Raw genomic sequence first — 27,091 nt, 5'->3', positions numbered from 1 at the left:
GGCATCTTGGCACAAACATAAAAAAAGTGAATACATGACGTATTCATAGTGGTAAGAGGAAAAAAATAACTGTCAATCTACAGTCCTGAACTCAGCTAAAATTTTATTCAAGACTGAAGGTTAAATAAAGACTCTTTCAAGGAAACAAAAACTGAGTGTTTACCACCAACAGACCTTCCCAAAAGGAACTTCTAAATTGTGTATTTCAAGAAGAATATGACCTCATAGGAAAGGGCTGAAAAGCACTTGTGATCAAAGAACCTGACAAAAGTGAGGATAAATCTAAATAAACATTGATTACATAAAGCAATAATAACTGGACTTTAGCCATTATTATTAACCTTTTTAATGGGAAGAAATACTAAAAATCTAGCACATTTACATCTCAAAAACTTTATCCCTTAGCAGAAACGATTTGACCACTGACAGTTAAATATTTAAATTTGACGTCTTCTCTTTTACCTCCTTCACTCCATATACTTTATGACTGCTAGAGGTAGGTGCTGAGTAACAGACATGGGAAGAAAAATGTAGTCTACGCATAGCCAACAAATGAAGCAGCACTCTGCAAAGGATCCCTCAATAGAACACATCTTAGAGTGTTAAAGAAAATCAAGGAGTACGAAGAAATTTAGAGAAAGGAGAACTGTCAATACCTAGTTAATGAAGCCCCAAAGAAAAGAAAAAAAAGTGGGGAGGAGCTATTTGAAATATTTGAAAGAAAAATGATCCAGAATTTCCTTGTGTAAAAGAGAAATATATTCCTCTTCTGGAATGGTGGAATAAGTTCCCAGAAGACCAACCCTCTGGCAGCTAACAACCATAAACTGTGGAACAAATGCAAAAAAGAACTTCCTGGTGGTTCTGGAACGTGAACAAAGGCAAGTAAATTGTTTAGGGGAGCTGACTGGCATAAGTTGAGTTCACCATCTTTGTGGCTTTGACCTGATAGTGGTTTGTGGTCATGGCATGACACAATGGCTAAAGCAACATATGCCATTTTTTAGACTCATGAAGACAGAAACTAATGTAGTCAAAGCTGCCAAAACCTGAAGGGACAATCCCAAAAGGAAGAGAGTCAGAGAAGTTTAGGTCTTTAGGTGGCACCTGTACCATACATGCAAGGGACACACCCCAAATAGCCCAGATAAGGAAAGAGTGAGCTGATCCAACATATGAGGTGCTATCCACAGTAGGCAAGATAGTTTCCAGTTTGAGTCTAACAAACTTAATTCCCTGTGAAAACAAAAACCAAAACACTATTTGGAGGACTATAACAGAATCCAGAGTATCTGCTGCAACAGGGGTCAGCTAACTCTTTCTGTAAAGTGCCAAATAGTATACAGTTTAGGCTTGTGGGCCACACGATCTCTGTTGCAACTATTTATCACTGTCATTGTAGTTTGAAGGCAGCCAAAGAGAACATGTGAACAAATGGGGGTGACTGTGTGCTAGTAAAACTTTATTTACAAAAATAGGCAGCCAGTCCCTACCCCATAGTTTGCAAAAAATTAATGTATTAATATATAATATGTTAATGTATTAATATTGTAGAATAAAAATATATGTGTACACAAATAATCATTCACAAATCTTCTGAGTAGGCTTACTCATAATAGCTAACATCCCAGATGTCTACTAAGAGGTGAATTGATAAACAAAACAGTATATACCAGTGGAATACTATGCATCAAGAAAAAAGAACTAATTACTCATACGCATAAAAAGATACAAAGAATGTCTGACTTTTGAATGCAGAGGAAAAGTTGGTTTCTCCAATGTAAAGTAGGAGAGGAGAACAAGAGTAAAAAGTAGAGCATAGGGCTTCCCTGGTGGCGCAGTGGTTGAGAGTCTGCCTGCCGATGCAGGGGATGCGGGTTCATGCCCCAGTCCGGGAGGATCCCACATGCCGCGGAGCGGCTAGGCCCGTGAGCCATGGCTGCTGAGCCTGCGCGTCCGGAGCCTGTGCTCCGCCACGGGAGAGGCCACAACAGTGAGAGGCCCACGTACCGCAAAAAAAAAAAAATAAAGTAGAGCATAAATAAGAAACACAAACACAAAATAAGCTGACAATAAAAATCCTAAAAAACATTAATTTAAACCAATGTAAAAAATGTTAAACTAGCTGATGAAAATACCAAAAAATGGTTACATTGGTTTAAACAGAAAAATATAAAATCTAGCAATTGCTCTTCTCTAGTAAACATACCCATCTATCCATACCCATATTTGTATTTATGTTTTATTTGGAAAGGTTGAAGATAAAGATGTGACAAATATTAGCCAGGATAATGGTTTTAATGCCAGAGAAAACAGATTTTAAGACACAAGTCATAAAAAATGCAGAAGAGAAAAACAGATCAACAGATGAAAAACCATAACTATGTATGCACCTATAATATAATTCAACATTATATAAGGTAATAGCTGACAGAAATACAGGGAAAAATAAATAAATCAGTAGTTTGAGTGGGATATTTTAACATGTCTGTCAGTTACTAATGGATCAATCAAACCAAATAAGCAAACAGATATTTTGAATAATAATATACTTCATCTATAGTGACAGATAATGAACTTCAAAAACCACACATTCTTCAGCTGAAGACCTAAATAGACATTTCTCCAAAGAAGATATACAGATGGCCAACAGGCACATGAAAAGATGCTTAATAGCTAATTAGTAGAGAAATGCAAATCAAAACTACAATGAGGTATCACCTCACACCGGTCAGAATGGCCATCATCAAAAAGTCTACAAATAATAAATGGTGGAGAGGGTGTGGAGAAAAAGGAACCCTCTTACACTGTTGGTGAGAATGTAACTTGGTGTAGCCACTATGGAAAACAGTATGGAGGTTCCTTAAAAAACTAAAAATAGAGTTACCATATGATCCAGAAATCCCATTCCTGGGCATATATCCGGAAAAAACTCTAATTTGAAAAGTTACATGCACCCCAATGTTCATAGCAGTACTATTTACAATAGCCAGGATATGGAAGCAACCTGAATATCAATTGACAGAAGACTGGATGTAGAAGATGTGGTGTGTGTATGTGTGTGCGTGCATGTGTGTATATATACATATATATATATATATATATATATATATATATATATGATGGAATATTATTCAGCCATAAAAAAGAATGAAATAATGTCATTTGTGGCAACATGGATGGACCTACAGATTATCATACTAAGTGAAGTAAGTCAGAGAAAGATAAATATATGATATCACTTATATGTGGAATCTAAAAAAATGATACAAATGAACTTATTTACAAAACAGAAAGAGACTCACAGACATAGAAAACAAACTTATGTTTACCAAAGGGGAAAGAGGGGAAGGGATAAATCGGGAGTTTGGGTTTAATGGATACACACTACTCCATATTAAATAGAGAAACAACAAGGACCTACTGTATAGCACAGGGAACTATATTCAATATCTTGTAATAACTATAATGGAAAGGAATCTGAAAAAGAATATATATATATATATATATATATATATATACACAAAAAAAAAACCAAAACAAAAACAGCACAACTTAATTGGAGAACTTGATGGATTCAACCACTTCAAAATTTTAAAATGACATTGTATAAAAAGTTAACACACAATGACATACTTTAAGGAAGTGTCACCTAGAACATAGAAAGAACTCCTGCAAATCAGCAAGAAAAACAGAAAGTTTAAAAAATGGGCAAAATGTAAATAGGCAATTTACAAAGATAGAGATAAAATAAATAAATAAAAGATAAAAAAATAAAAGCCCACGTCAATAAGAAGGCGTGAATAAAAATTAGTCCTAAGGAAAAAAATTAAGGAGCTAGATTATCTAGACAAATAATGTGCCATCAAACTCATGTACTCATATACCGTGTAGGACTAAAGCTCAAAGAATAGGATGAAGCTTTGATTAGATGGCAAAACAGGCAGATTCAATTCCTGGTAGCTTTAACCCACCATAACTTTATTGATCTTATAGGGAGAAAGGACAATAAAAATCTTCAACTTCACCAATCTTAACAACATGATTTATCAATGATACTGTATTAGTTGCCCAAACAACTACTTTCCATCAAGGGACATTTCATGCTTTTTTAGTCCTAACTCCTATTGCCTCTGGAATTTCACAATGCCAAATCACAGAGACTCAATCTTCTAGAATTCTTCATAAGGTACTCATCTCAATACCAGCGTGTTCATTAGATCAAATGAGAGATTTTAGAAGTCCTACATACTTTGATATATTAAGTCGATATAAGAGAAATGTAAAACTGGAACTTTACGTGGGACTTTCACTTTAAGTCATCATATGATTCAATTACACTAGAAAGTTTTCGATACAATATAATATGTATGCAACTCACATTGTGCCTAGTCCAAAACCAAAGGCAGAACCTTAAGTTTCCTGGAGGTCTTCATTTTTTTTTTTTTTTAAGCAAACTTCCTTCTCATTCAAATAATGTAACTCTCAAGCAGCCACTTCTTATTGGTTCTAAGGAAACATCCATACCTCTGTATTCTTAGCCAGGCTAAGTAATTTTAGGCAGCTATTAAGATAACTTGATGCAGTTGTAGCTGGCTCAGCCACAAGATGCTAGATGGCCTAGAGGCACCAAATGCTTAGGACTCAGGAATAAGGTCATCTGAGAAGTTAGCATATTCATACAGAAGAGTGAGCAATTATTGCTGAGGGTCGAGATGTTTCACAAACATCTCTACAGCTATGCCTTTAAACATGTTGCAGATGTAAGCTGCTATCCTAAGGGTAAATTTATATCATTAATTAGATCAGCATGTACATAATGTTGGAGTCCCTAGTGCTTGTATATAACTATTTGTCAGTAAGAATGGAAGAGCAATATCTAATTCAAATACTATGGGCCAACTACCATTGTCTCATATTGTACCAGAAACACACACGTTGAAAAGTTGCTGCAAATCCTTACTCCATGCAGCTCAACACTTATGTATAACTGAATGGAGATGTAAGATGGACATACGGATGCCTGATTAACTCATGTGTAAGCTGTGAAACATAAGCTACATACCCTTATAGGTTGTTATTTATGGAGCCATTGAATTAATATTTTAGATGGTTATCTTCATATTTTCTGGACATATTATATATCTAAGAATCAACTATTTCTATGAGTAAAATTTTAGAGTTATTATTCCATCATTCAGTTGATTCACTTATTAATTTAATAAATACTTATTGAGCACTCTTTTAGGTGCCAGAAGTACAGTGATAAAAAGGACTGACAACTCTTTTGATGTTATGGAGCTTGCCTTCTAGGAGGTTCGTTTTGTATAAAGTCTAGATGACAGACTGGTAGATATGGCGACTTCACGTGTATCCCCTTGAAAGTGTACGTGAGTGGCTTAACGCGCTGAACTATTCTATCTTCTACACTTATAACTACTTCCCCTTATATTTTTAATTTCTACTTCCTCACCCTCAGGTGTTCAGGGATGTCAAGAAAGCATCAAGTAATAGTGTCCCAAACCCAGCGGGAAAACATAGCAATTGCATATTCTCAGACTTCATTTTACTCCCCTTGTCTTCAGCTTTTGGAATTTCTAATAATTTCCACTTTGAAAAATGTCTTCACTTAGCCTCCAAGATCTTACTTTCTCTTGGTTCGATTCCTACCAATAGACTTCTTCAAAGTTTTAATTGTTGCTTCCTCCTTATTTTCCTAACCTCTAAATATTGTAGTGATTAAGTTCTCACTCTTCGAATTTTTCCTCTTCTAACTCATTTCCTAGTGTCATCATTTAATATCATGTCTTCAGTATCTCCTACTTGTTGAGGACTTCCAGATAGATATCTATTCTGGACCTACAAACATCTCTAGTTGGATGTCCAATGGACATCTTAAACTTAAAATATGAACCTAACTCCATGCCAGTGCATTTGCTTTCTGTTTCTTCTTGCTACATTTTTCCCAAGATAAATGCATGGCTGGCTACCTAACTTCCTTCAGATTTCTAAACAAATGTCACTTGCTTTAGGAAGCCTTCCCAGATCATCCTGTATAAAATAGCACCATTCCTACCCTCCCATCCCTGGTTGTATTCCCTGTCTTTGTTACCTGAACTTATACTTCTCCAAAACACTTATTACTAACTGACATATCATATATGTATGTACTTATTGTCTGTTTCCCCAGCTAAAATTAAGCTCCATGAAGCTGGGGGTTACTTCCTACTGTGTTATTAGTACACAGAACAGCACCTGGAAAGTAGCTGGAACTCAATAAATATTTATCAAATCAGTGATTGAATTTTTAAATAATCTCTTCTGTGGCTCTATCTACCTATTTACCTACCTACCTACCTACCTACCTACCTAATTTCTATGCTTTGCAAGCAAGCTGCACTGATTTGGGGTGGAAATGATGATTTTTCAAGGGTGGTATCAGAATGCTGTTTTGGATTTTAGAATGAAAGAAGTCCAGCCTCTTAGCCCTAAGAGACTTTGAAAGATAACATAGCTCTATTTCTTGTTCTATAGAGTGTGGCTTAGAAAGAAAAAGAGTTTTGACTAAGGTTACACAACTAATGAGAGGCAGAACCACTGTTAGAGCCCAGGCTTCATGGCTTTCCAGCCAGTGCTCTCCAACCAAACCCCTATTAGGAGGCATTGCTTCTCCTTGACTGCCCACAGCAGCCCAATCCTTTCTGGCATTATTTAAAAAGTGTCCTTAATGAAGATTACACACAGACAGAACTAGAGAAAAATCTGGTTTTATGAATAAAAATGTCAAATATAGATAATTTCAGGGGAAAAAAGGAGAACATTTCTGGATACTTAAGACCTAAAACTTAATTCTGTTTGTGCAAAATGCCTAGTTTAAAACAAGGCAACATCCTAGGATATTAAGAAATGGATTTAACATCCCCTAACAAATAGTTATACTTTCAGAGGTGGGGAAAAAATCCATGCAGGTAGGTTAGTGAGAAACAACCATATAAATAGAGCAAATAGCCTAAAAAAGTTTAAAAAATCAATTAAAATATTTCTTGACCCTGATGGTGTAGGTGCTGTAAGGGATAAAGCAAATTCAGTCTAAACACAGGATTTGATCTAAGGTTTTTCCCACGCAAAGACACAAAGTAAAGAAGTTTGAATTCCATAAGAAGCAGTAGAGCATAGTGGTTACATATACTCTATTCTTTGGATTTGCATCTAACACTCCCTCCGCATAGATGTAATAACTTAATTGTGTTATTTAACTTCTACAGGCCTCAAACTGTTGATCTGTAAAACAGGACTAAATATCAACTATGGCATATAATTGTTATAAGAATCAAAATAGGTCATAAATCTAAATGATTTACACCCTGTGGCATCCATTTTAGAGTTCAAAATATTGTGGAATGGTACTAGTAAAATTTAACTAACTGCAATATATAATTTAAAATAATTTCTAAAATTTTTAAAAATAGTATTTATGAAAAATGATCTAAAATTTACCAAAATCACTTTTGTATTTGATCATTTGCTGAGTTTTTCTAACACTTGGGGTACTTCATAAAATATGAACAATTTTCATTGATCAAGTCTATCAATTTTCTGTACTACATGAACTGAAACCCTCTCCTATGCAATAGTATGATAGTAATCATAGGCAGCCTACTCTGTTTTCCAAAACATGATAATTTCAGCATGTAGATGTGTTTACCTACAAAACCAAACTTGTGGACCTCAAAACATTCATTTTACCATGACGATTTAAGAAAGAAGATTGTGAGGGCTTCCCTGGTGGCGCAGTGGTTGAGAGTCCGCCTGACGATGCAGGGGACACGGGTTCGTGCCCCGGTCTGGGAGGATCCCGCATGCCGCGGAGCGGCTGGGCCCGTGAGCCATGGCCGCTGGGCCTGCGCGTCCGGAGCCTGTCCTCCGCAACGGGAGAGGCCACAACAGTGAGAGGCCCGCGTAACGCATAAAAAAAAAAAAAAAAAAAAAAAAAAAAAAAAAAAAAAAAGAAAGAAGATTGTGACCCAATTTTTGATTGTCTAAAGTCCTTGGAGATGAGAGTAGATTGAACAAGATTGGTAGATGAGATCAGAGAGGTATTAGGACAGATAATACAAAGTCAACCTGGCTACTGCTGTAATTATCACACCCAATGCTAAGCTCCAAGGATCCATTGGTCTGCCACATGTGAACCCTTGGGTGTCCAGTCACAATCACACACCTATATCAGTTCCTCTTGAGGTCTAATATTGCCAGATGAGTATGACAGTCTATACATTCTTTCACATGTCACATTTAATGGAGCTCCAACTTCTTCATACATTCACTTATTTTAATCTTAAGTCAAATATTCACTGAGTGCCTACCATGTGCTAGCCATTGGACTAGGTGCTGGAGAAACACTCTGCCCTCCTGGAGCTTACACACTAGGGTGGGAAATTAATAAGAGGAAAGTAACAAACAAGTGAATAACTCCTTTGATAAGAACAACGAAGCAGAGAGAGCATATGTCATAATGCTGTATAACCTTTTCCTTATAATGAATTTTAATTATTCTGCCAGTAATCCAAGACAGCATTATCTTCAACAAAGCCAAACTCCTTTGAGGCAATCACAGAACTTAGGTACAGTGAAATACAGCTCTCAATTCACTCTAAGCATGATTATCAGTTGAAGCCTGAAATACAAAGTGTGCGCGAGTATGTGTATTGGAAAGAGGTAGGAAGAAATGGGCAGCTAGGGGATGAGCTTCAGGAAGACAGAAGAAAAGAAAAAAGGAAGGGTAAATAGAGCTAAATTCTTACATCAATTATGAAGGTCATTTTGCTCAATCTTTCAGATTTTAGATTTTTCTAGAATGGGACAATTGGCCTCTCAGAGTAACTAGTGACTGAATACTAATATAAAGACACTGCTTAGTTCACCATCAGACGTTTACCCTTTTCCTTTAGTTTAACTATTTAGAAATGTACTCTCTAATTTTTATTCCTATAGGACATATTTTTAACAATTTATTTTCAGAGTTAAAAGATATAATCCTTCCTCCAAAATTACATGTTCATATATCGTTTTTATGACATTTTCACCCGGTTACCTACCATGTAAGCAAGTAAGAGATTTAAAACAAAAGCAGTGAACTGGCATAATGCAAAGACTTTTCTGACTTCAGTGCCATTTTTGAAGTAGAAATTCTTGGGTCATTCCTTCCTGGCTTTAATTAAATATCGACACCTATTTCTAATCACTTTCAAAATGTTAGGGGGAAAATGCAGAAACCTTTTCTTAGAAAATCCTTCTTTCCAATACTGGGATGCTTTGAAGCCACAAACTCTAAAATAAAGTCATCTTCCCCTCCCCCAATCAATACTTCTAAATAATGGATGTGAACATACACTTAAAAAAAATCCTACCTGGATACAACTCTTACCTGCATCTCTTGACAAAAGGAAGCCAATGGCCCAAAGAGAATCTGACATTGCTCGTCAGCAGTGTATGTCATCTCTGGCAACTTGGAGGGAACCATCACGGAATTGACACTCTGGGGATTTGTCTGTAGCAAGCAGTTACTGGCCTTTGACCTGGCGATATGCAGATATGTGTAACATTTTGAGTTAAACGCAAAAAGTTGTTATAACTAGTTAACACAGCAACAGGAAACATTTCGATACTACTAAAATATGTTCTTACTTTTATTTATAAGCTCTTCTATTGAATGCTCATTGAAATTATCCCATGTATGAGAATCATTTGTTTATAATAATTACGATACACCTAATAATAAAAAAAGTTCAAATTAACAGGACTTTTTGTTTTTAAAGATCTTTCATATGGATTAACTCAGCTAATCTACATAACACTGTGAGGTGGTTATTATTTTACATATTTATAAGATGAAGAAGCTCAGAGAGTAACTTGTCCAAAAGTAATGTATGAAGGTAAGAAATCAACTATATTCTGGGATTTAAGGAATCTATGGAAAGCATTCTCAAGTGACTATTAATAGTGTGAATATCTTTCTACTTGACATCATACTACAACTTCCATTTATGGGGTAAAATTTAATTTTATCATAGTTCTGATTCATGAGAAGACAACTACACAAAATCCTGCACTCATTAGGGCCTACTGAGGGGCTACTGTTGCAGTGACAAAGAGAATGCCCAGACTCTACTGCACATATTTCTGGAAAGAGTTATAGTAATGTAATAAATATATTTTAGTAGATTTTAATATTCATTTGACAAAAAATTAGCTTGACAATTTAAATGGTATGGAAAAATAAATTTGTGTAGTGAATTTAGCTAGTTAGATGTTCCTATATTTCTTACTTAGACTTTTGGATACTTTAAGCATCTCTCACTCACTAATTGGGACCTTACATAACATCTACTGGTACCGTTTCATCTTCCCCTTCTATTACTGAAGGAAAAAGTAAAGAACAGGGCTTTAACATGAAAATTAGAACAGTAATACTTTTTTTCATTTCCTTTTCCAACCAGGCAGAAGCTACGTATTACCAAAGTTAAAGGTTGAAAAGAGGAGAATCAAGGACTATTATAATGGTGAAAACTATGCATTGACATTAATGAAAAAAGATTCAGAGTGCAGAACTACCACAGTGGAAAGGTGGAGCTTTTGTTAAAGAGGTTCTTTATAACAACAGATATAGAGGGATGAACAATGAAAATGTTTCCACTGAGAAATTCTGAAGAGGCAATTAAATATTATGAAAGATTTTTTATCATTATACTAACTTTCAACCTTACAAATCACCTTGCCCATCCTCTTGTTTGAAAGTGTGGAAACTAAGAAACAAGTGGGTTAAATAATATGTCCCAGTTCGCACCACGAGTCAGTGGAGAACCAGGAGTGGATCCCAGCACCTTGATTCCTAATCTGGTGGCTGTCCCCCTCTGCCACACCACCCTCCCAGGTTGGTAGAGGAAGCAGGCACACATACACATTCATGACACAGCAACAGCTAGTGACCTCAGTACCTTAGAAATCTTTCCAAATCTTCCTTGCTACATTGGGACCACGAGACATCACCGAGATTTTGTCCTTTAATCCATTCACCAGACATGATATGAAGACCATCAGCACATGATGGGTGGTCATTGTCATGATTAATCCCCATGCTGATTTGGAATATAAAATTTAAAAATTACATTAGATAGATATTTTTAACCTGTTATTATACTTGCAATTAAACAACAGCTAAATAATTAAAATAATGGGAGAGAAATTCGTTTTTATTTTTTATTGAAGTAGAGTTGAATCACAATGTTGTGTTAATTACTGCTGTACAGCAAAGTGACTCAGTTATATATATACACATTCATTTTCATATTCTTTTCCATTATGGTTTATCACAGGATATGGAATACAGTTCCCTCTGCTCTACAGTAGGACCTTGTTGTTTATCCATTCTATATATAACAGTTTGCATCTGCTAACCCCATACTCCTACTCCACCCCTCCCACACCCTCCCTTCCCCTTGGCAACCACTGGTCTATTCGGAGAGAAATTAGTTTTTTGTTTTTTTTTTAATTTTTTTTGATGTGGACCATTTTTAAAGTCTTTATTGAATTTGTTATAATATTGCTTCTATTTTATGTTTTGGATTTTGGCCACGAGGCATGTGGGATCTTAGCTCCCTAACCAGGGATCAAACCCACACTCCCTGCATTGGAAGGTGAAGTCTTAACCACTGGACTGCCAGGGAAGTCCCGAGAAATTAGTTTTAAAGGTCAACATAACATTAGATTTCAGACTGATTTATTTTTAAAATTTTATGGTCTATATTAAAGGTCAATGTTTTCACTTAGTAAAAAACATTCTCCCAATCAGTCCAGTAAATAACATGCTTAGTTCACCTGTATCAAAATGATCTATAGATATATTTTTGACATAGTAGCAGGTATGAAGCACATAGAAGTGGTAAGTTTCTATTCAATCACACTAGATTCTTGCTCTTGCCTAAAGATCCTTTATTCATTCCTTTTATCAAATCTGAAAACACATTAAAGTATTATTTTTCCTCAAGTGCTTCACGAGACAGTCTTCCTCCACTCATCATAAAACACAAACTGTCCCTGGGAAACCTGAACACTCTCGGCCATCTTCATCTTTTCTACTGAATCCTGAATCTGTTGCTCCAAGTTGTAACTCTATTCTAAAACTCTGACTTATCTTCTGATGGACGTATTAGAAGACTGTTAAATTCAGTATGTCTAAAAGCTGCCCTTAATATTTTCTCTTTCAAACCTCTATGTACTCCTGAATTCTTTTTCTCGCTTGTTCTCTTTTGTGTGCCTTTGCTAGCCCAAGAATCTTCAGGTCATCATTTATTCCTTCCTCTCCCAAATTATCACCCAATTATTTACTAATTGTTAGGGGCAAGCCCTGCTAATCTACTTTCTAAATATTTCTTTCAACTGTTATTTCCTTTCAATTCCTTCTGTTACTATTAAAGAGGATTATAAAAATATTTAATCCTGAAAATTACTATGGCATTCTGAGTGGGTTCTGTGCTTCTAATCTTTGGCAACATTCTCCCTTTTCCTCCTGCCCTGCTCCAGTAAGATCTATTTAAAAACACAATCGGGCTGCCTTTCGTCTGCTTTTCCATTACCTATATAGAAATTTCCAGCTCCTTAACATGGTACACCGTTTCTTAATCTTCTTCCAAGCCATTTATTGCATTTCTTTTCAGCAAGAGCAAATGACCTGTAGTTTCCCAAACATTATGTTGTTCCTTATTCTCTTGCATTTTCTCTGTGTCATATACCATAAAAAAGGGGCTTATAAGCTTGAATTAAACAATTCTATGAGGTAGGAACTTTTATAATACCCTTTCTTCTGATGAGAAGTAACTTTCCCAAGGTCATACAAAAAGAAAGTGGAAAGTAGTGATGTTTGAATTGAGGAGTCTGGCTCTAGAATCATGTGACTAACCACTGAAGTCCATTCCCTCCCTGACCCTATCCAAAGTGCCTTGCCTTCAACACCTTTCCCTGGATAAATTCTACTTGATCTTCAAGATTCACGTAGATTACTTTCACGAGGTTTTCTCTTACTAAACTCCCACCTCACCTACGGGTACTGTCTCTGTTTTCCCAACACAGGATTCTGTGAACAACATTACTACAGTGTTTTCTACATTGTACTGTATGTTTTTACTCTTGGTTATCTCTCCAGTTTCTTGAGGATAGGAACTTACTCATTGCTCTAAGATCCTGGCATATGGGAACTATACTCTATAAATGGTATTTAAATGTTGAACCAAGTCAGCATGTATTGGGATTGGCCAAAAAGTTCGTTCGGGTTTTCTGCAAGAGGTTATGCGAAAATACGAATGAACTTTTTGGGCAACCCAACAGAATCACTTCTATTTCAGTAAAAGTTGCATATAATCTCCTATGAATTCTCATAATGAGGACATTAAAACAGCTGTTTGTGAGAGAGTTAATACTGAAGAAGTAGAAAGAGGAAAGCTTGGTTTTGCACATGTTAAGTTTGAGATGATGGCAAGATAGTCCAATGCTCCCTTTTCTCATTGTGTAATGATCTAGATAATAAATAGTCTTTCAGAAAAATTTTGTGAACAGCAATATATATATGACATTTAAAAATACTAATAAAAGAATATTGTTATAGAAGTTGCTAAAGGAAATTACAACTATACTACCTATATCTTCTCATATGAAAATGAAAATTTTCAAGACTATTGAACTACATTTTTGGTTAAATAAACTAAAGATTTAAATCAAAATGGTTAGATTTAATGTTTTTGAAAGAAGAAAATGATATAGATGGAATTAATTTATGAAGAAGAGTAATGAATTAAAAGTTCATTATGTTTGCTAACTTGAAGATTATGGAAATTATATAAATAAAATTTAAAATATACTGTTGAATATTATCCTTCACTTTTAGTGTTACAAAAATTCACCTATATGATACACCATATTTCTCCTTCCTCGTCTCACTAATGTCCTTAAATAGGGTTTGTATCAATACATATTAATAGAATGACTGACAGAGAGAACAGGAAGAAAAATGTTTTCATACTTTGAAGATAAAGAGAAAAAGTAAGACATGATATGGAGTAGGTAGAGGCCAATTCACTTACTGAGGGCTAGAGTGAAAGACGTAGGAGTTAGATTTGAATCATGTATCTCCCCCTTATTCATGTGACCAGAGGCAATTTAAATAATAATAAAGGAATAAATGTGCCTCAGTTTCCTCATCTGTTAAATATACTTTTCTGACTGGTTGTGAAGGTTACATGAGGATGATATAAAATGCCTGGCACAGTACCTGCAATATAGCAGGAACCCATAACCTTTTTTTTTTTTTTTAAACTGGGGCAGTAAATCAGAGAAGTTTTATCCTATCTCTCTAATTTGTCAAAAAAACACAGAGATAACCATCATTAAAGGCAATCTGCTGTATTGGCTGACTTTCATGAAAGTGGGGATTTAAGAAAAGCCAAGTAAATAATAATGGCAAGAAGTTACTTTGTCTGAATGTTAAACTAAAATAAGAAATTGTAAATATGCCACAATCTCCCAGATTGATAAAGACGCCTAATGCACTGACTGTATGGTTCCAATGCCGCCCCTGCCTGCATCACTGTTTCACCTCCCCCAGGGATTCTGGCTGCAGCACACATTGCCGGGTGACCCTGTTATAACAACAGCCACTTGCCATGTGGAACATAATCAACTCTTCCATCTGTGGTGGTACAGTCTTTCAAACCATACACAAATGCTATTATTTTTGAAAGGCAACTGGTCCTTTTCAGAAATAATAAAACTTCTTAAATAATGTGTCCATTTGAGAGAAGGAGAGGGACTCCTTCCAAGATTTAGCAATTTGGACATTTTCCCAAAGCAGTGTAATGTTATTTTCCAAATTGGGAAGATTACAACTTCTCATGCAGATGATCATTTTCCTTTTGGGATCCTGATTCTCATGTAAGAAATTAGCTACAGCCATGGAGAGATCTGGTGATACAAGCATTGTTTACCATTAGTTAAATTTTCCTAAAGCTATTTAACTTGTAACAGAAGTTATCATTAAATTGGGGCAGGGCTTTTTTTTTTATAACCACACATCTGGAACTATCAGGAGACACTGCTTAGTACTGATCCTACAGATTTGAAATAAAACAACTGTGAACCTTTATTTGCGCCAGTCACTATGTTAATCATTTACAATGATGATATCATTTAATCCTCACTATTAATACCCCCAGAATGTTTCTGTCATCATGACTTCTATCTTACAGATTAGGAAGGTGCTGAGGTTAATAGCAGAGCTGTGACTCAGACCCAGGCAGTCTGATGGGTCAAAAGAAGTGAACGTTAAATCACCAAACTATAGATCAAAAGTATCCATTTAAATATAAGGTTTATTTTCTGAATCATTTTAAATGTCTCCTCTCTGTTAGCAGAAACACACCTTCACGTATACAGTCCCATAACCAAGTCGCATGCACTGCATGGGAAACATTCTCAAAGTAAGACATTAGCAACACCTCTCCTCACACTGTGCAACTCAGCTACATTTTAATAATCTCAGTTTAAATTCACTTTGACAAAGAGCCTTGGGCAAATAAACTCTCCACTAACATTGTACATGGTTGTCAAGTCAACTGAGAAAATATTTTTATCTTATAAAACTTCTCAACTTGTTTAAAAGTCTCTGCCAGGAAGTTCTGTGATATCCTGCGGAAAGCTGGAGAAGCATTTGGATTTTGAAGATGGTCCCTTTTGATGTTTAAAGAGTCAGAGAAGAGAACATTTATGAATTCACTCACATTTTTTGGATAATTTGGAAAGGATCCAATTTGTAAACAGTCATATTTTAAGAGAGTAAACTTTTTTGTGCTGAATACATTAAACATTTTGTCACAATATCTTATTTTCCACTAAAAGCCATATATTATATAGAAAAAATTAATTTATAAAAGGAAACAAACTATCACAAATGACACGTAATTTCATACCATTCAGTGGCTATATCTGATTTGATGTCACTTCACTCCTGTGTACTCATGGAAAAAAGCCCAACATTAAGAAATATGAGACATTTTCATTACTTTTTATATTTTAAATCATTTCGCTTTGCACAAAACAAATATGTACTTCCACTGGTAAGTCAAGAGGCAATGGAAAGTAAGTCAGCATCAAGATAAAAAATCAGAGGTCAAAAAATAAAGTATGGGTACAAAAGGAGATTCCTTTTGACTTTGCTGTGTGTTACACGACAGTTTTATCTAGCAATTCAACAAATACTTGTTAAGAACACACTAAGTGCTAGGCACTATACTGAGTTGGGGTCGTAAAAATGAGTAAGATCCAGTTTTTACCCTCAAGGAGTTTATCATATACTGGGGCTGGAACACTCCATCCCTTGCCCTCATGCAGCTAAAAGATGCCTGGATCCTGTCCTTCTACGTTCCATAAAGCTCTCCCACCCATTCCTCCTTTTCCAACACTACTTCCATCAACCAAGACAAGAGGTGACTTTCTTCACTTCTGGGTTGTTGTTCTTCACTTCTGGATAACCCCTTCACACCTGGCCTTAACTCTTTGCCTTATTAAACAATTATTTAATTGTTTTAATTCCTTATGAAAACATTAACAAAAACTAGCTCCCGAGGTAAAATCTTTCAATTTTCCTTGGCAAGCAACGATACTGAAAAAGTGAATAATGAACCAAAGGGCTGGTTAAAATGTAGATTCCTGAGCTCTACCCCAACCGATTAAAAGAGGCCTAAGACCTAAGAAACTTTATTTTAACACATTTTATCAATGATTCTTACTTAAAATTCTGAGAACCAATGAGCTACAAGATAAAATCCAAACATTTTATCTTGTTTTCAAATAATCTGTAAACTGATTTCAATCTAATTTCCACTGGAACAGTTAATTCCAGCCTACTGTTTTGTACAGTCCCTTCCTTTCAGAATGCCTTCCACAGCTTGTTTGTATTTACAAATGTAACTTAAATTTTAAGCCCTTCTTCCCATATAAAGGACTCTTCAATAAAGTCTAGCACATATTTCTCATGATTCTTAACTTTTGCACCCTTCAAATATATGGCACAAAAAATATCAGAACTATCTTCTATTTCTGGTGAATTTTAAGTAATATATACAAAGTATTACTACCTAGAATTTAAGTGTTCAGAGAATAAGAATTATCACATTTTCTTTTTAATTCCTTAAATAGTAATAAATAAATATACATAGATTTTATCAACTAATATAGAAGCATAGGAGCAACTAAATATTCTGTACATTTGATGGAAAGTTGAAACTATTGTGGCATCTTACTGACTTAGGGAAACCATAAGCCTGAAAAGTCTATGGATGATCTGCTCAAGGAAGGTTGCTTGCCTTACTCTAGACCATACACTTGCCAAGAGAAATGCATTAGAGAAATGCAAACAGAAAGCCAATTCTTGTATGGCTGTTCACTAGTTGGGTGATTTTTCTCCTCTTCCACCTACTCACTATGATGTCCAAACCTACATTTGAAGAGAATCTGGTATGGGAGTGCTGCTGCATCTCTGCTGGCTTATGTCCCATTGTGATTATTAACTTGGACAAACTACTTATTACTCTAACTGGTATCACTGTCTAAATAAAATAGCAAATACAAAAACTGTGCAAGTGGTCTTACAAGAATCTCGACTTCTCTGGTGGCACAGTGGTTGAGAATCCGCCTGCCAATGCAGGGGACATGGGTTCGAGCCCTGGTCTGGGAAGATCCCACATGCTGCGGAGCAACTAAGCCCCCGCGCCACAAGTACTGAGCCTGCGCTCTAGAGCCCCATGAGCCACAACTACCGAGCCCGTGTGCCTAGAGCCCATGCTCCACAACAAGAGAAGCCTCTGCAATGACAAGCCCTCACACTGCCACACTGCAACGAAGAGCAGTCCCCGTTCACCGCAACTAGAGAAAGCCCGCATGCAGCAACAAAGACCCAGTGCATCCAAAAAGAAAAAAAAAAAAAAAAAAAAAAGAATCGCCATAATAAGTACACTTCCTGCCAATCCAGTAAAGATTCTGAAGGATATAAAAGCACTCCTTGAGTGAACAGAGAGATGTATGGCCATTGGAGGCTGAAAATCTCCTTGTTACATTGAAGCATTCATAAAAATAATTATAATACTACTAATAATGAATTATTATTCATTCACTCTGTATTATTCATTCTGTGTTATGAGTCAACCAATGTGCCATGTAATTAGAGCATCACCAACCTAACAATGAACCTTGAAAGGAAAACTTATCCACATTTAGGAATGAAGAAAATTAGTAAAGACAGATTGACTTGCCCAGAGTTCATTCAGAGAGTAGCTGGCATGACAAGAATTCAAGTCCAAGTCTGCGTTGCTTTAATATGCTTTCTCTCATCTGCCCACTGAGTAATTTCTATCCTTAACCAAGGCGTGTGTACTAGAGGAAGATACTTGTGACTTTTGCTGTATGGAATTCTAAACTGTACAATATGGAAACAGTGAACTTACATGTTGCTATTACCAATTTTAGTGGGTCAAGGAACATTAATTACAGAAAAATTAATTTTGAATATTTTAAGAAGCAACAGATTTCTAGAAACAAGAGTATATTTGCTTCTGTCTATTACAGTAATCTGTTATTTTATCTGTTTCCCATCCTAAGAGTACTAGATGATGTACTGTCTTTATCTTCATTTCTTATTTACTTCTTACTGTTTGTCTACTCTCCCTTTAGAATATATCCTCTTTCTTATAGTAAGATATGCTGATGTAATCAATATACTGATACTGTATACTGATCTAATCAGTATATTGTACTACAAGATATACTTACTATAAGATATAATAGATATACTGATGGGCATCAATGCAGAATGAAGCCAAAAATTTTATTTCCTTCTAAAAGGGACTCCTCTGGCATGCTGAGAGAGATTAGCCAAATTTAAGCTTACAGGATACCTCCTGGAGCATATGCTACCTTCTTATTTAATTAGCAGAATTTTAGATTAAATAGTACTATTGCTGAAACTTCTGGAATTGTCCCTTCCAAGTCCACGACTTCAGGATGTGCCTGAAACAGCTGAACAGGCCTGTAACCAAACTTCAAAGAAGACTCATCATAACTGATGTATAATTTAACTACTGTATTTCTACACAGTTAATTTTATATAAGAACCAAAATAGCATGTGCCAGAAAGGAAAAATATGTTGTCATATTTGTATTTTTATAGTCATAAAACCATATTTTCCAGTCAAGGCAATTGCATTCCTTGAGCCAAACTAATTCCTCTTTCCCTGCTTCTGGAACTCAACTGCTCTCTACCCTGAATCTCAAAATGGCTGTCCAAAAGGTGAGTATTCCTAAAACAAATGCTTATTCATTCATACAATAAATATTTGAGTTCCTATAATATACAATGCACTCAACCTGGTACAATATGAGAAAAAATGTATTAGACACTAATCCTATTTTTTATAGAGATTCTTGTCTAGTAGGGAGTATATGTGTGTATAAATATCAGTATAAATCAGTATATATTAGAAATTAAGCTACAAGTGATATTTACAACTAACAGTGTAAGGGAGTTAAAAAAGGAGATACATTTCCAGCTGGACTTTCAGGTCTAATTTCACAAAAAGGATTACGTTTGGTTTGACCATTAAAGGGATTACATTTGTCTTTACCTAATGGATAAATAAAACTGAAAAAGGTATAAATCAGTAGGGCTGGGAGTTGGAATAAGAAAAAAGCATTAATAAAGACATGAAGCTTGAAAATTATGGATTGTTTACATTCATGAAATAGAGAAGTAGCTTATAAAGTTAGAAAGATAGATTGGGACCAATCTATAAAAGTCATGAATCTAAGGCTATGGAATTTGGAGTTCATTCATTAGGTGGTAAGGAGCAATAAAGATTTCTGAACTGAAGATCAGAACCATAATTCAGGAAGCTGAATCTGATGAAAGTAAGATAGATTAGAAAGATTAGGTGCTGAGGCAAGGAGACCGCTGAGGTGGGTACTGCAATAGTCCAAGCCTGGATGAATAACAGAAGAGGGAATGGAAAGATGGGCTAACTATTTCAGATGACCAATGAACAGAATTTGACAACTGATTATGGAAGGAGCTAAGACTAGAAAGAGTTAAAGATGTTTTAGATGTCTCAACTTAAGAACTGATAACAATATTGATGCCAGTAACAGAAATGCAGATGTCTGAAGAAGTGGGTTATAACCTGGCCCTACCTTGGTTCTACCCAGGCAAAATTTCCATCAAAGCATGTAAGCAAATGTCATTGATTTCAAAGCCTTATTAATTACAAGGCATCTACATTGTTCGTACTCTGGGATTACTTAAAACTTTAGCAGGTGCCCCAAATATTTGTTGCCTTCAAGGAGCTAACTTTGCATATTTATTGCCTCATTAGCTTCTCAGTTCCAAAGAAACTCCTGAATTGTCAACTTAGTGGAAAAGCCAGGTCTCTAAGCCAAAGTTTAATAAATATATATTAGTCTTTTACCCTTGGTTCAAAAAAGCAAAACAAAAACCAAAAACATACAAGTATTTTGGCCATGTGAAAACATATTCTGTGTTTTTATAGTCACATAATTTATAAGTAATTTTCCCTAATGTATGTAATTTTATCCACTCATCATCTCTATGAAGTAGGCAATCTAATTACCAGATGAGATTCTTAATCAGTAAATAAATTGTATATGTTTAATGCAGTTTTTTTTAACTTTTAAAAATGCAGAACTCTGCTAGAGCTTTTTTATTTTCTTGACACTATCTATTACAAGTATAAATTACCATAAATGTGCTAAAGTCAAATTACAAAATTGTATCGTAAACTGTTTTCAAGACAAACAACTTTGTCTACAACCTTATATCCATACTATCATTTCAATAATATAAACCTATCTTAAAAGGACCATTTTTATAATTAGGAAAACAAAGTGCTGAGGCATCAGATACTAAATGGTCAAAAAATAAATACTATTTCATTAATATAAGACAGTGATCATTTTCAAGTCCTTATGATTACTTTTATTGGCTACTTATTTTTAAAGTAATGGGATAAATTTAACAAGTGAGAAAAAGATGAGATGCTTAACCATTCTAGTAAGCAAAGAAACACAAAACAAATTAAATTATAATTTAACATGTGCTAAACTCAAAGCTGGGAAAATAAACTGAAACTGTATTTACCAGCAGTCTTCTATTTAAATTTGGATAAATATTGCATATGGCCTCCAAAAATAGTGCCCCACTTACACACTTCTCAAAAATGTATAAGAATATCTATTTCCTCATAGACGAACGCTTTTCATTCACTTACACTGTTAATCGAAAAATCATTTAACAGCTATTTATAGAGCACAAATGAAAGGTGTGAGAGATACAATGTTAAACAGCAATGACAGCAGAAATAAACATAAAACAAAACAAGACACAGCCCCTGTCCTCAAGAAACACAATCTAGGGCTTGCCTGGTGGCACAGTGGTTAAGAATCCACCTGCCAATACAGGGGACACAGGTTTGAGCCCTGGTCCGGGAAGATCCTACATGCCGCGGAGCAACTGAGTCTGTGTGCCACAACTACTGAGCCTGCACTCTAGAGACCGCGAGCCACAACTACTGAGCCCACGTGCCACAACTACTGAGCCCACGTGCCACAACTACTGAAGCATGCACACCTAGAGCCCATGTTCCACAACAAGAGAAGCCACCGCAATGAGAAGCCCGAGCATCGCAATGAAGAGTAGCCCCCGCTCGCTGCAACTAGAGAAAGCCCTTGCGCAGCAATAAAGACCCAATGCAGCCAAAAATAAATAAATAAATAAAATAAACACAATCTAATTAGAGATACAGACATTAAATAATCATGCAAGTGTAAACCTACAACTGTGAAAAAATTAGGAATGAAAACTACATAGAATTAATAAGAGCAGATATGAAGGGATTTAACCTACCCATGGAATACTTCTCTGAAGAAATGATGTAAAAGAAGAGTAAGAGAAAATGAGGGAAGAGGACAGAGAGAGTTTTCTTGTCAAAGGAGGCACGTGGTCCTTACAGTGGGAGTAAATACGGATTCATCTGTGTAGATTTATGTAATCTGATAGTCGAAAGGAGAATTGCTTTGTGGTTTGACTGGCATCCTATTAACGACACTAGGATATTCTCATATAAGCCATCAAAATATCTCTATAAGCTATGTGGTTATATCCTTTGCCATATTTCTAATGGGACTTTGGTCATTTTGCAAATTTATTTTTAAGAGCTCTTTTTATATTTAGGAAAATATTACTTTGTCATGTGTCAATATTACACGATGCAAATGCTTGCAGCGACTGTGATTTATCCTCTGACTGTTGTATTTTTTTCCTTGCCTTGATATTTAATTTCAAGTCACTAATTTTATGTGAATTTTCCTTAAATATTTCTAGATTTCACACCTAGAATCATAAACGTTCTCTATTAAAAGACTAAAAAAGAAAAAAGCCAACAAAACAAAAAAATCTCACGTACAGAATCATTTTGGTGTGTTCCGATGTAATGTCTAAGGTAGAGAATCAGATTTCTGTTACTTTTGTTATTGAATGATTCATTTCCTTCCATTGATTGTAGGTGCAGCTTTTATTATATGCTACATTTCCACATCTTTTTCTACATATAAATGGAATTTTTTTTCTTACTCTCTCTTCCATTGACTTGTCTGCTTTTTCTAGCACCAGCACAAACTGCTTTACCTATTCTGAAATGTATTACTATTTGATAGCGCTCACCCTCCTCCTCTCCACAGTGTTTTTTTTTTTTTTAAACAAGAAATTTCTTATGTTGAGTTTTCCACATGGACTCTAAAATCAAGCTGTCTAGTAAAAAAATTCTATTGATATTTTGGGCAGATTATATTAATTTATATATAGATAATTGTCATTTTATAATATTGACTGCTCCTACCCTAAACCAGGAAATCTCTTTCCATTTATTTATACCACTTTTATGACTCTGTGTGGTTAATAATTCTTCTTTTTATAAGTCTTGTACATTCCTTTGTAAGTATATTCCTAGGTGTTTTATCTTTTTAATTTTTATTTTATTTTTTGCTATCTTCAATATAAATGTTTTTTTTTCTTTCCTTACAGTTTGCAAGTGGCTCTTGTTCATGTATTGGAAAGAAAACAATTTTTACACAGTTTTTTAACAGGCCAATAAAATTCTCTCACTGCTCTAATAGGTTTTTTAGTAGATTGTCTGAAGTTTTCCATTTATACAAATGATACTCATTTTGCCTCTCCTTTCTAATTTTAAATTTATTAAATATTTCTATGAAAACAAATATATGTAATATATATGTGTACACATACTACATTGTATGTGTGTGTATATGAATGTGTTATGTAATATAAATAACTTAAGTATTAAGGAGATAAACAGCAAGGTCCTACTGTATAGCACAGAGAACTATATTCAATGTCCTATGATTAAAAAAAACAAACCACCCAATTAAAAAATGGGTGAAAGACTTAAATAGACAAGTCACCAAAGAAGACATACAGATGGCCAACAGGCACATGAAAAGATGATCAACATCACTGATTATTAAAGAAAGGCAAATCAAAACTACAATGAGGTATCACCTCACACCAGTCAGAACAGCCATCATCAAAATATCTACAAACAGGGCTTCCCTGGTGGCGCAGTGGTTGAGAGTCTGCCTGCCGATGCAGGGGACACGGGTTCGTGCCCTGATCTGGGAAGATGCCACATGCCGCGGAGCGGCTGGGCCCGTGAGCCATGGCCGCTGAGCCTGCGCGTCTGGAGCCTGTGCTCCGTAACGGGAGAGGCCGCAACGGTGAGAGACCCGCGTACCGCAAAAGAAAAAAAAACAAAACTACAAACAATAAATGCTGGAGAGGGTGTGGAGAAAAGGGAACCCTTTTGCACTGTTGGTGGGAATATAAATTGATACAGCCACTATGGAGAAAAGTATGGAGGTTCCTTAGAAAACTAAAAATAGAACTACCATATGACCCAGCAATCCCACTATTGTGCATATACCCTGAGAAAACCATAATTCAAAGAGACACATGTATCCCAATGTTCATTGCAACACTATTTACAATAGCCAGGACATGGAAACAACCTAAATGTCCAACAACAGATGAATGGATAAAGAAGACGTGGAACATATACAGAATGGAATATTACTCAGCCATAAAAAGGAATGAAACTGGATCATTTGCAGAGATATGGATGGACCTAGAGTCTGTCATACAGAGTGAAGTAAGCCAGAAAGAGAAAAACAAATATCGTATATTAATGCATATATGTGGAATCTAGAAAAAAGGTACAGATGAACCTATTTGCAGGGCAGGAATAGAGACCTGGACGTAGAGAACGGACATGTGGACACAGCGGGGGGAAGGGAAGGGTAGGATGAATTGGGAGATCAGGACTGACACATGTACACTACCATGTGTAAAATAGATAGCTAGTGGGAATATGCTGTAAAGCACAGGAAGCTCAGCTTGGTGCTCTGTGGGATGGGGGGTCAAGTGGGAGGGAGGTCCAGGAGGGAGGGGATATAGGTATACATATAGCTGATTCACTCATTGTACAGCAGAAACTAACACAACATTGTAAAGCAATTATACTCCAATAAAAAAATATCCTCTGATAAACCATAATGGAAAGGAATATATTAAAAAAAAAGAATATGTGTAACTGAATCACTTTGCTGTACAGCTGTAATTAGCATAACATTGTAAATAAACTATACTTCAACAACAACAAAAAAGTATTAAGGGAAACCATCACACAAATAGGAAATTTGGACAAGACAAATTCTAAGATCCATGACCAACTTCTCTATCAGATCTTATATTTCCACCTTCGAGAAGAAGGCACGCAAAGTGTGTGCTGTTGTAGAAATCATTTTAGTCCTGAAGTCCTAAAGACAGTCTTGTATACTTTCTCTTAGAAGTCTCATCTGCGATGTATCAGTCTTTATTTTATCTGGAATTGATTTCTAGAAACGAGCTGAGGAAAGTGTTCAATTTTATTTTTATACATGTGGAAAACCAATTGTACCAGCACATTTTTATAAACAGTCAACTTTCTTTACTGGTCTGCAATGACAGCGTGGTCAGATGTCAGGTTTTCAAGTAGGCATGGGCCTGTTTATGACTCTGTATTTCACTGTACTCCTGTGAATATATGCGTAAATGTCAAGATCTTAGTTACTATAGTCTCATGATAGGTCTTCACTTCCGTTAGAGAAAGATTCCCATGCTATTCTCCTCCTCATCCTCTTCTACCTTTGCCTCCAGCTTCATAGCTTCTCCAAGAATGTTTTGGCTATTTTTGGCTATTTGTACTTATATATAAATGTTAGAAATATTTACCAACTTATATAAAAGTTTATCATTGGAATTTCCATGAACCTCTAAAATATGTACAGCAGAACTGACATCTGTAAGATATTTCACTTATCCACAAACATGGTATATTTCCACTGATACAGGTTTGATTTAATGAATTTTAATAGGGGTATTTGCTTTTCTGTCTTTTGTTGGATTTATTCTTAAGTATTTTGTGTTTTCTATTGCTACAGTAAACAGCATCCTCTTTTTTAATGATATTTTGTATTTTTGTGTTTTTTATATTTATCTTATATCCAATAGACTTACTATACTCATCAACTAATTCCATACTTTACCTTTGCATTATATTGTGTTTTTATGTAGGCAATCATATCATTTGCAAAGTAAAATAGCTTTGTTTCTTCCATTCTCAACCCTACATCTTTCATTTATTTTACTCTCATGCTGTACTGGTTTGTACCCCCAGTACATATATAGAAGTAGATATAGTGAGATCTTTGTGATTTTATAGAGGATGTTTCTAATATTTAACAATTAAGAATCATGATTCCCATTGATCTTGATAAATTTACATGAGTAAATTTTATTTTATTGGATTTTTTTCTGCATCTACTGAGAGTGTAATTTTTCTGTTAATTACAAACAAATATTGTATATTAACACATATACGTGGAATCTGAAAAAAATGGTATAGATGATCTTATTTACAAAGCAGAAATAGACACAGACGTAGAGAACAAACGTATGGATACCAAGGGGGAGGGGGGAGGGGGGAGGGGGGAGGGTGGAATGAATTGGGAGATTGGGATTGACATATATACACTGTTGATACTATGTATAAAATAGATAACTAACGAGAACCTACTGTATAGAACAGGGAACTCTACTCAATGCTCTGTAGTGACCTAAATGGGAAGGAAATCCAAGAAAGAGGGGATATATGTATATGTATAGCTGATTCACTTTGCTGTACAGAAGAAACTAACACAATATTGTAAAGCAACTATACTCCAATAAAAATTTAAAAATAAATCAGAATCTGTTAATTAATCTGTTAATGTGGGGATTAAGATTTTTAAATGATAAATGACCTTTGCTATACAGACATAAAGTCAACTTTATTCTCTTGTATTAACTTCATTTATTTATACAGTGCTGCTTTATTTTGAAAATGTTTCTTTGCCATTTTTGCATCATTCTCAGATAAGAAATAATTGATACTTACTTCTTTATAATAGTCCTTTATTGATTTTCATATTATATTAATGCTAGCCTCAAATAATGAATTTGAGGATGTTCCTTCATCCTAGAAAATTTAGATTTTCTAAATTTCCTTGAAGCTATTGCTGTGTGAGCTTGCATTTTCTTTGAAAAGATTCTAAAGTGCTGATTCAATTTATTTAAATAGTTATAGAGCTTTATGTCCTTCCATTACATTTTCTTAGAATTTTCCCATTTCATCTCTTTGTAGCTTTTTGCCATGCAAGTATTTAGTGTATTTTCTTAGTATCTTTTTAATGTCTTTGGTATCTGTGTTACATCTCCTTTTCTCATTTCTAATACTGTTGAATTATGCCTGTTTTTCTCGATCAATCCTATCTTTCTCAATTTTACTTGCATTTTCATATATTTAATTTTGGCTTTGTTGTTCACATTTAT

The 27,091-nt window shown here is 35.2% G+C and overlaps 1 protein-coding gene across 1 annotated transcript in view; it reads right to left on the bottom strand.

Moving 5' to 3' along the window:
• The window catches only part of ADAMTS19 (ADAM metallopeptidase with thrombospondin type 1 motif 19), a 281,131-nt gene that overhangs the window by 117,942 nt on the left and 136,098 nt on the right, over window positions 1–27,091 (bottom strand). Inside the window, exons 9-10 of the mRNA XM_065874275.1 lie at window positions 10,998–11,138; window positions 9,428–9,578 (exon numbers count right to left, since the gene is read on the bottom strand). Coding sequence (XP_065730347.1) covers window positions 9,428–9,578; window positions 10,998–11,138 — 292 coding nt within the window. The remainder of the gene's footprint in view (window positions 1–9,427; window positions 9,579–10,997; window positions 11,139–27,091) is intronic.

Source organism: Phocoena phocoena, chromosome 3 (genome assembly GCF_963924675.1).
Source record: "Phocoena phocoena chromosome 3, mPhoPho1.1, whole genome shotgun sequence".
NCBI classification, from domain to species: domain Eukaryota; kingdom Metazoa; phylum Chordata; class Mammalia; order Artiodactyla; family Phocoenidae; genus Phocoena; species Phocoena phocoena.
This window is presented reverse-complemented; position numbering and strand designations above follow the sequence as displayed.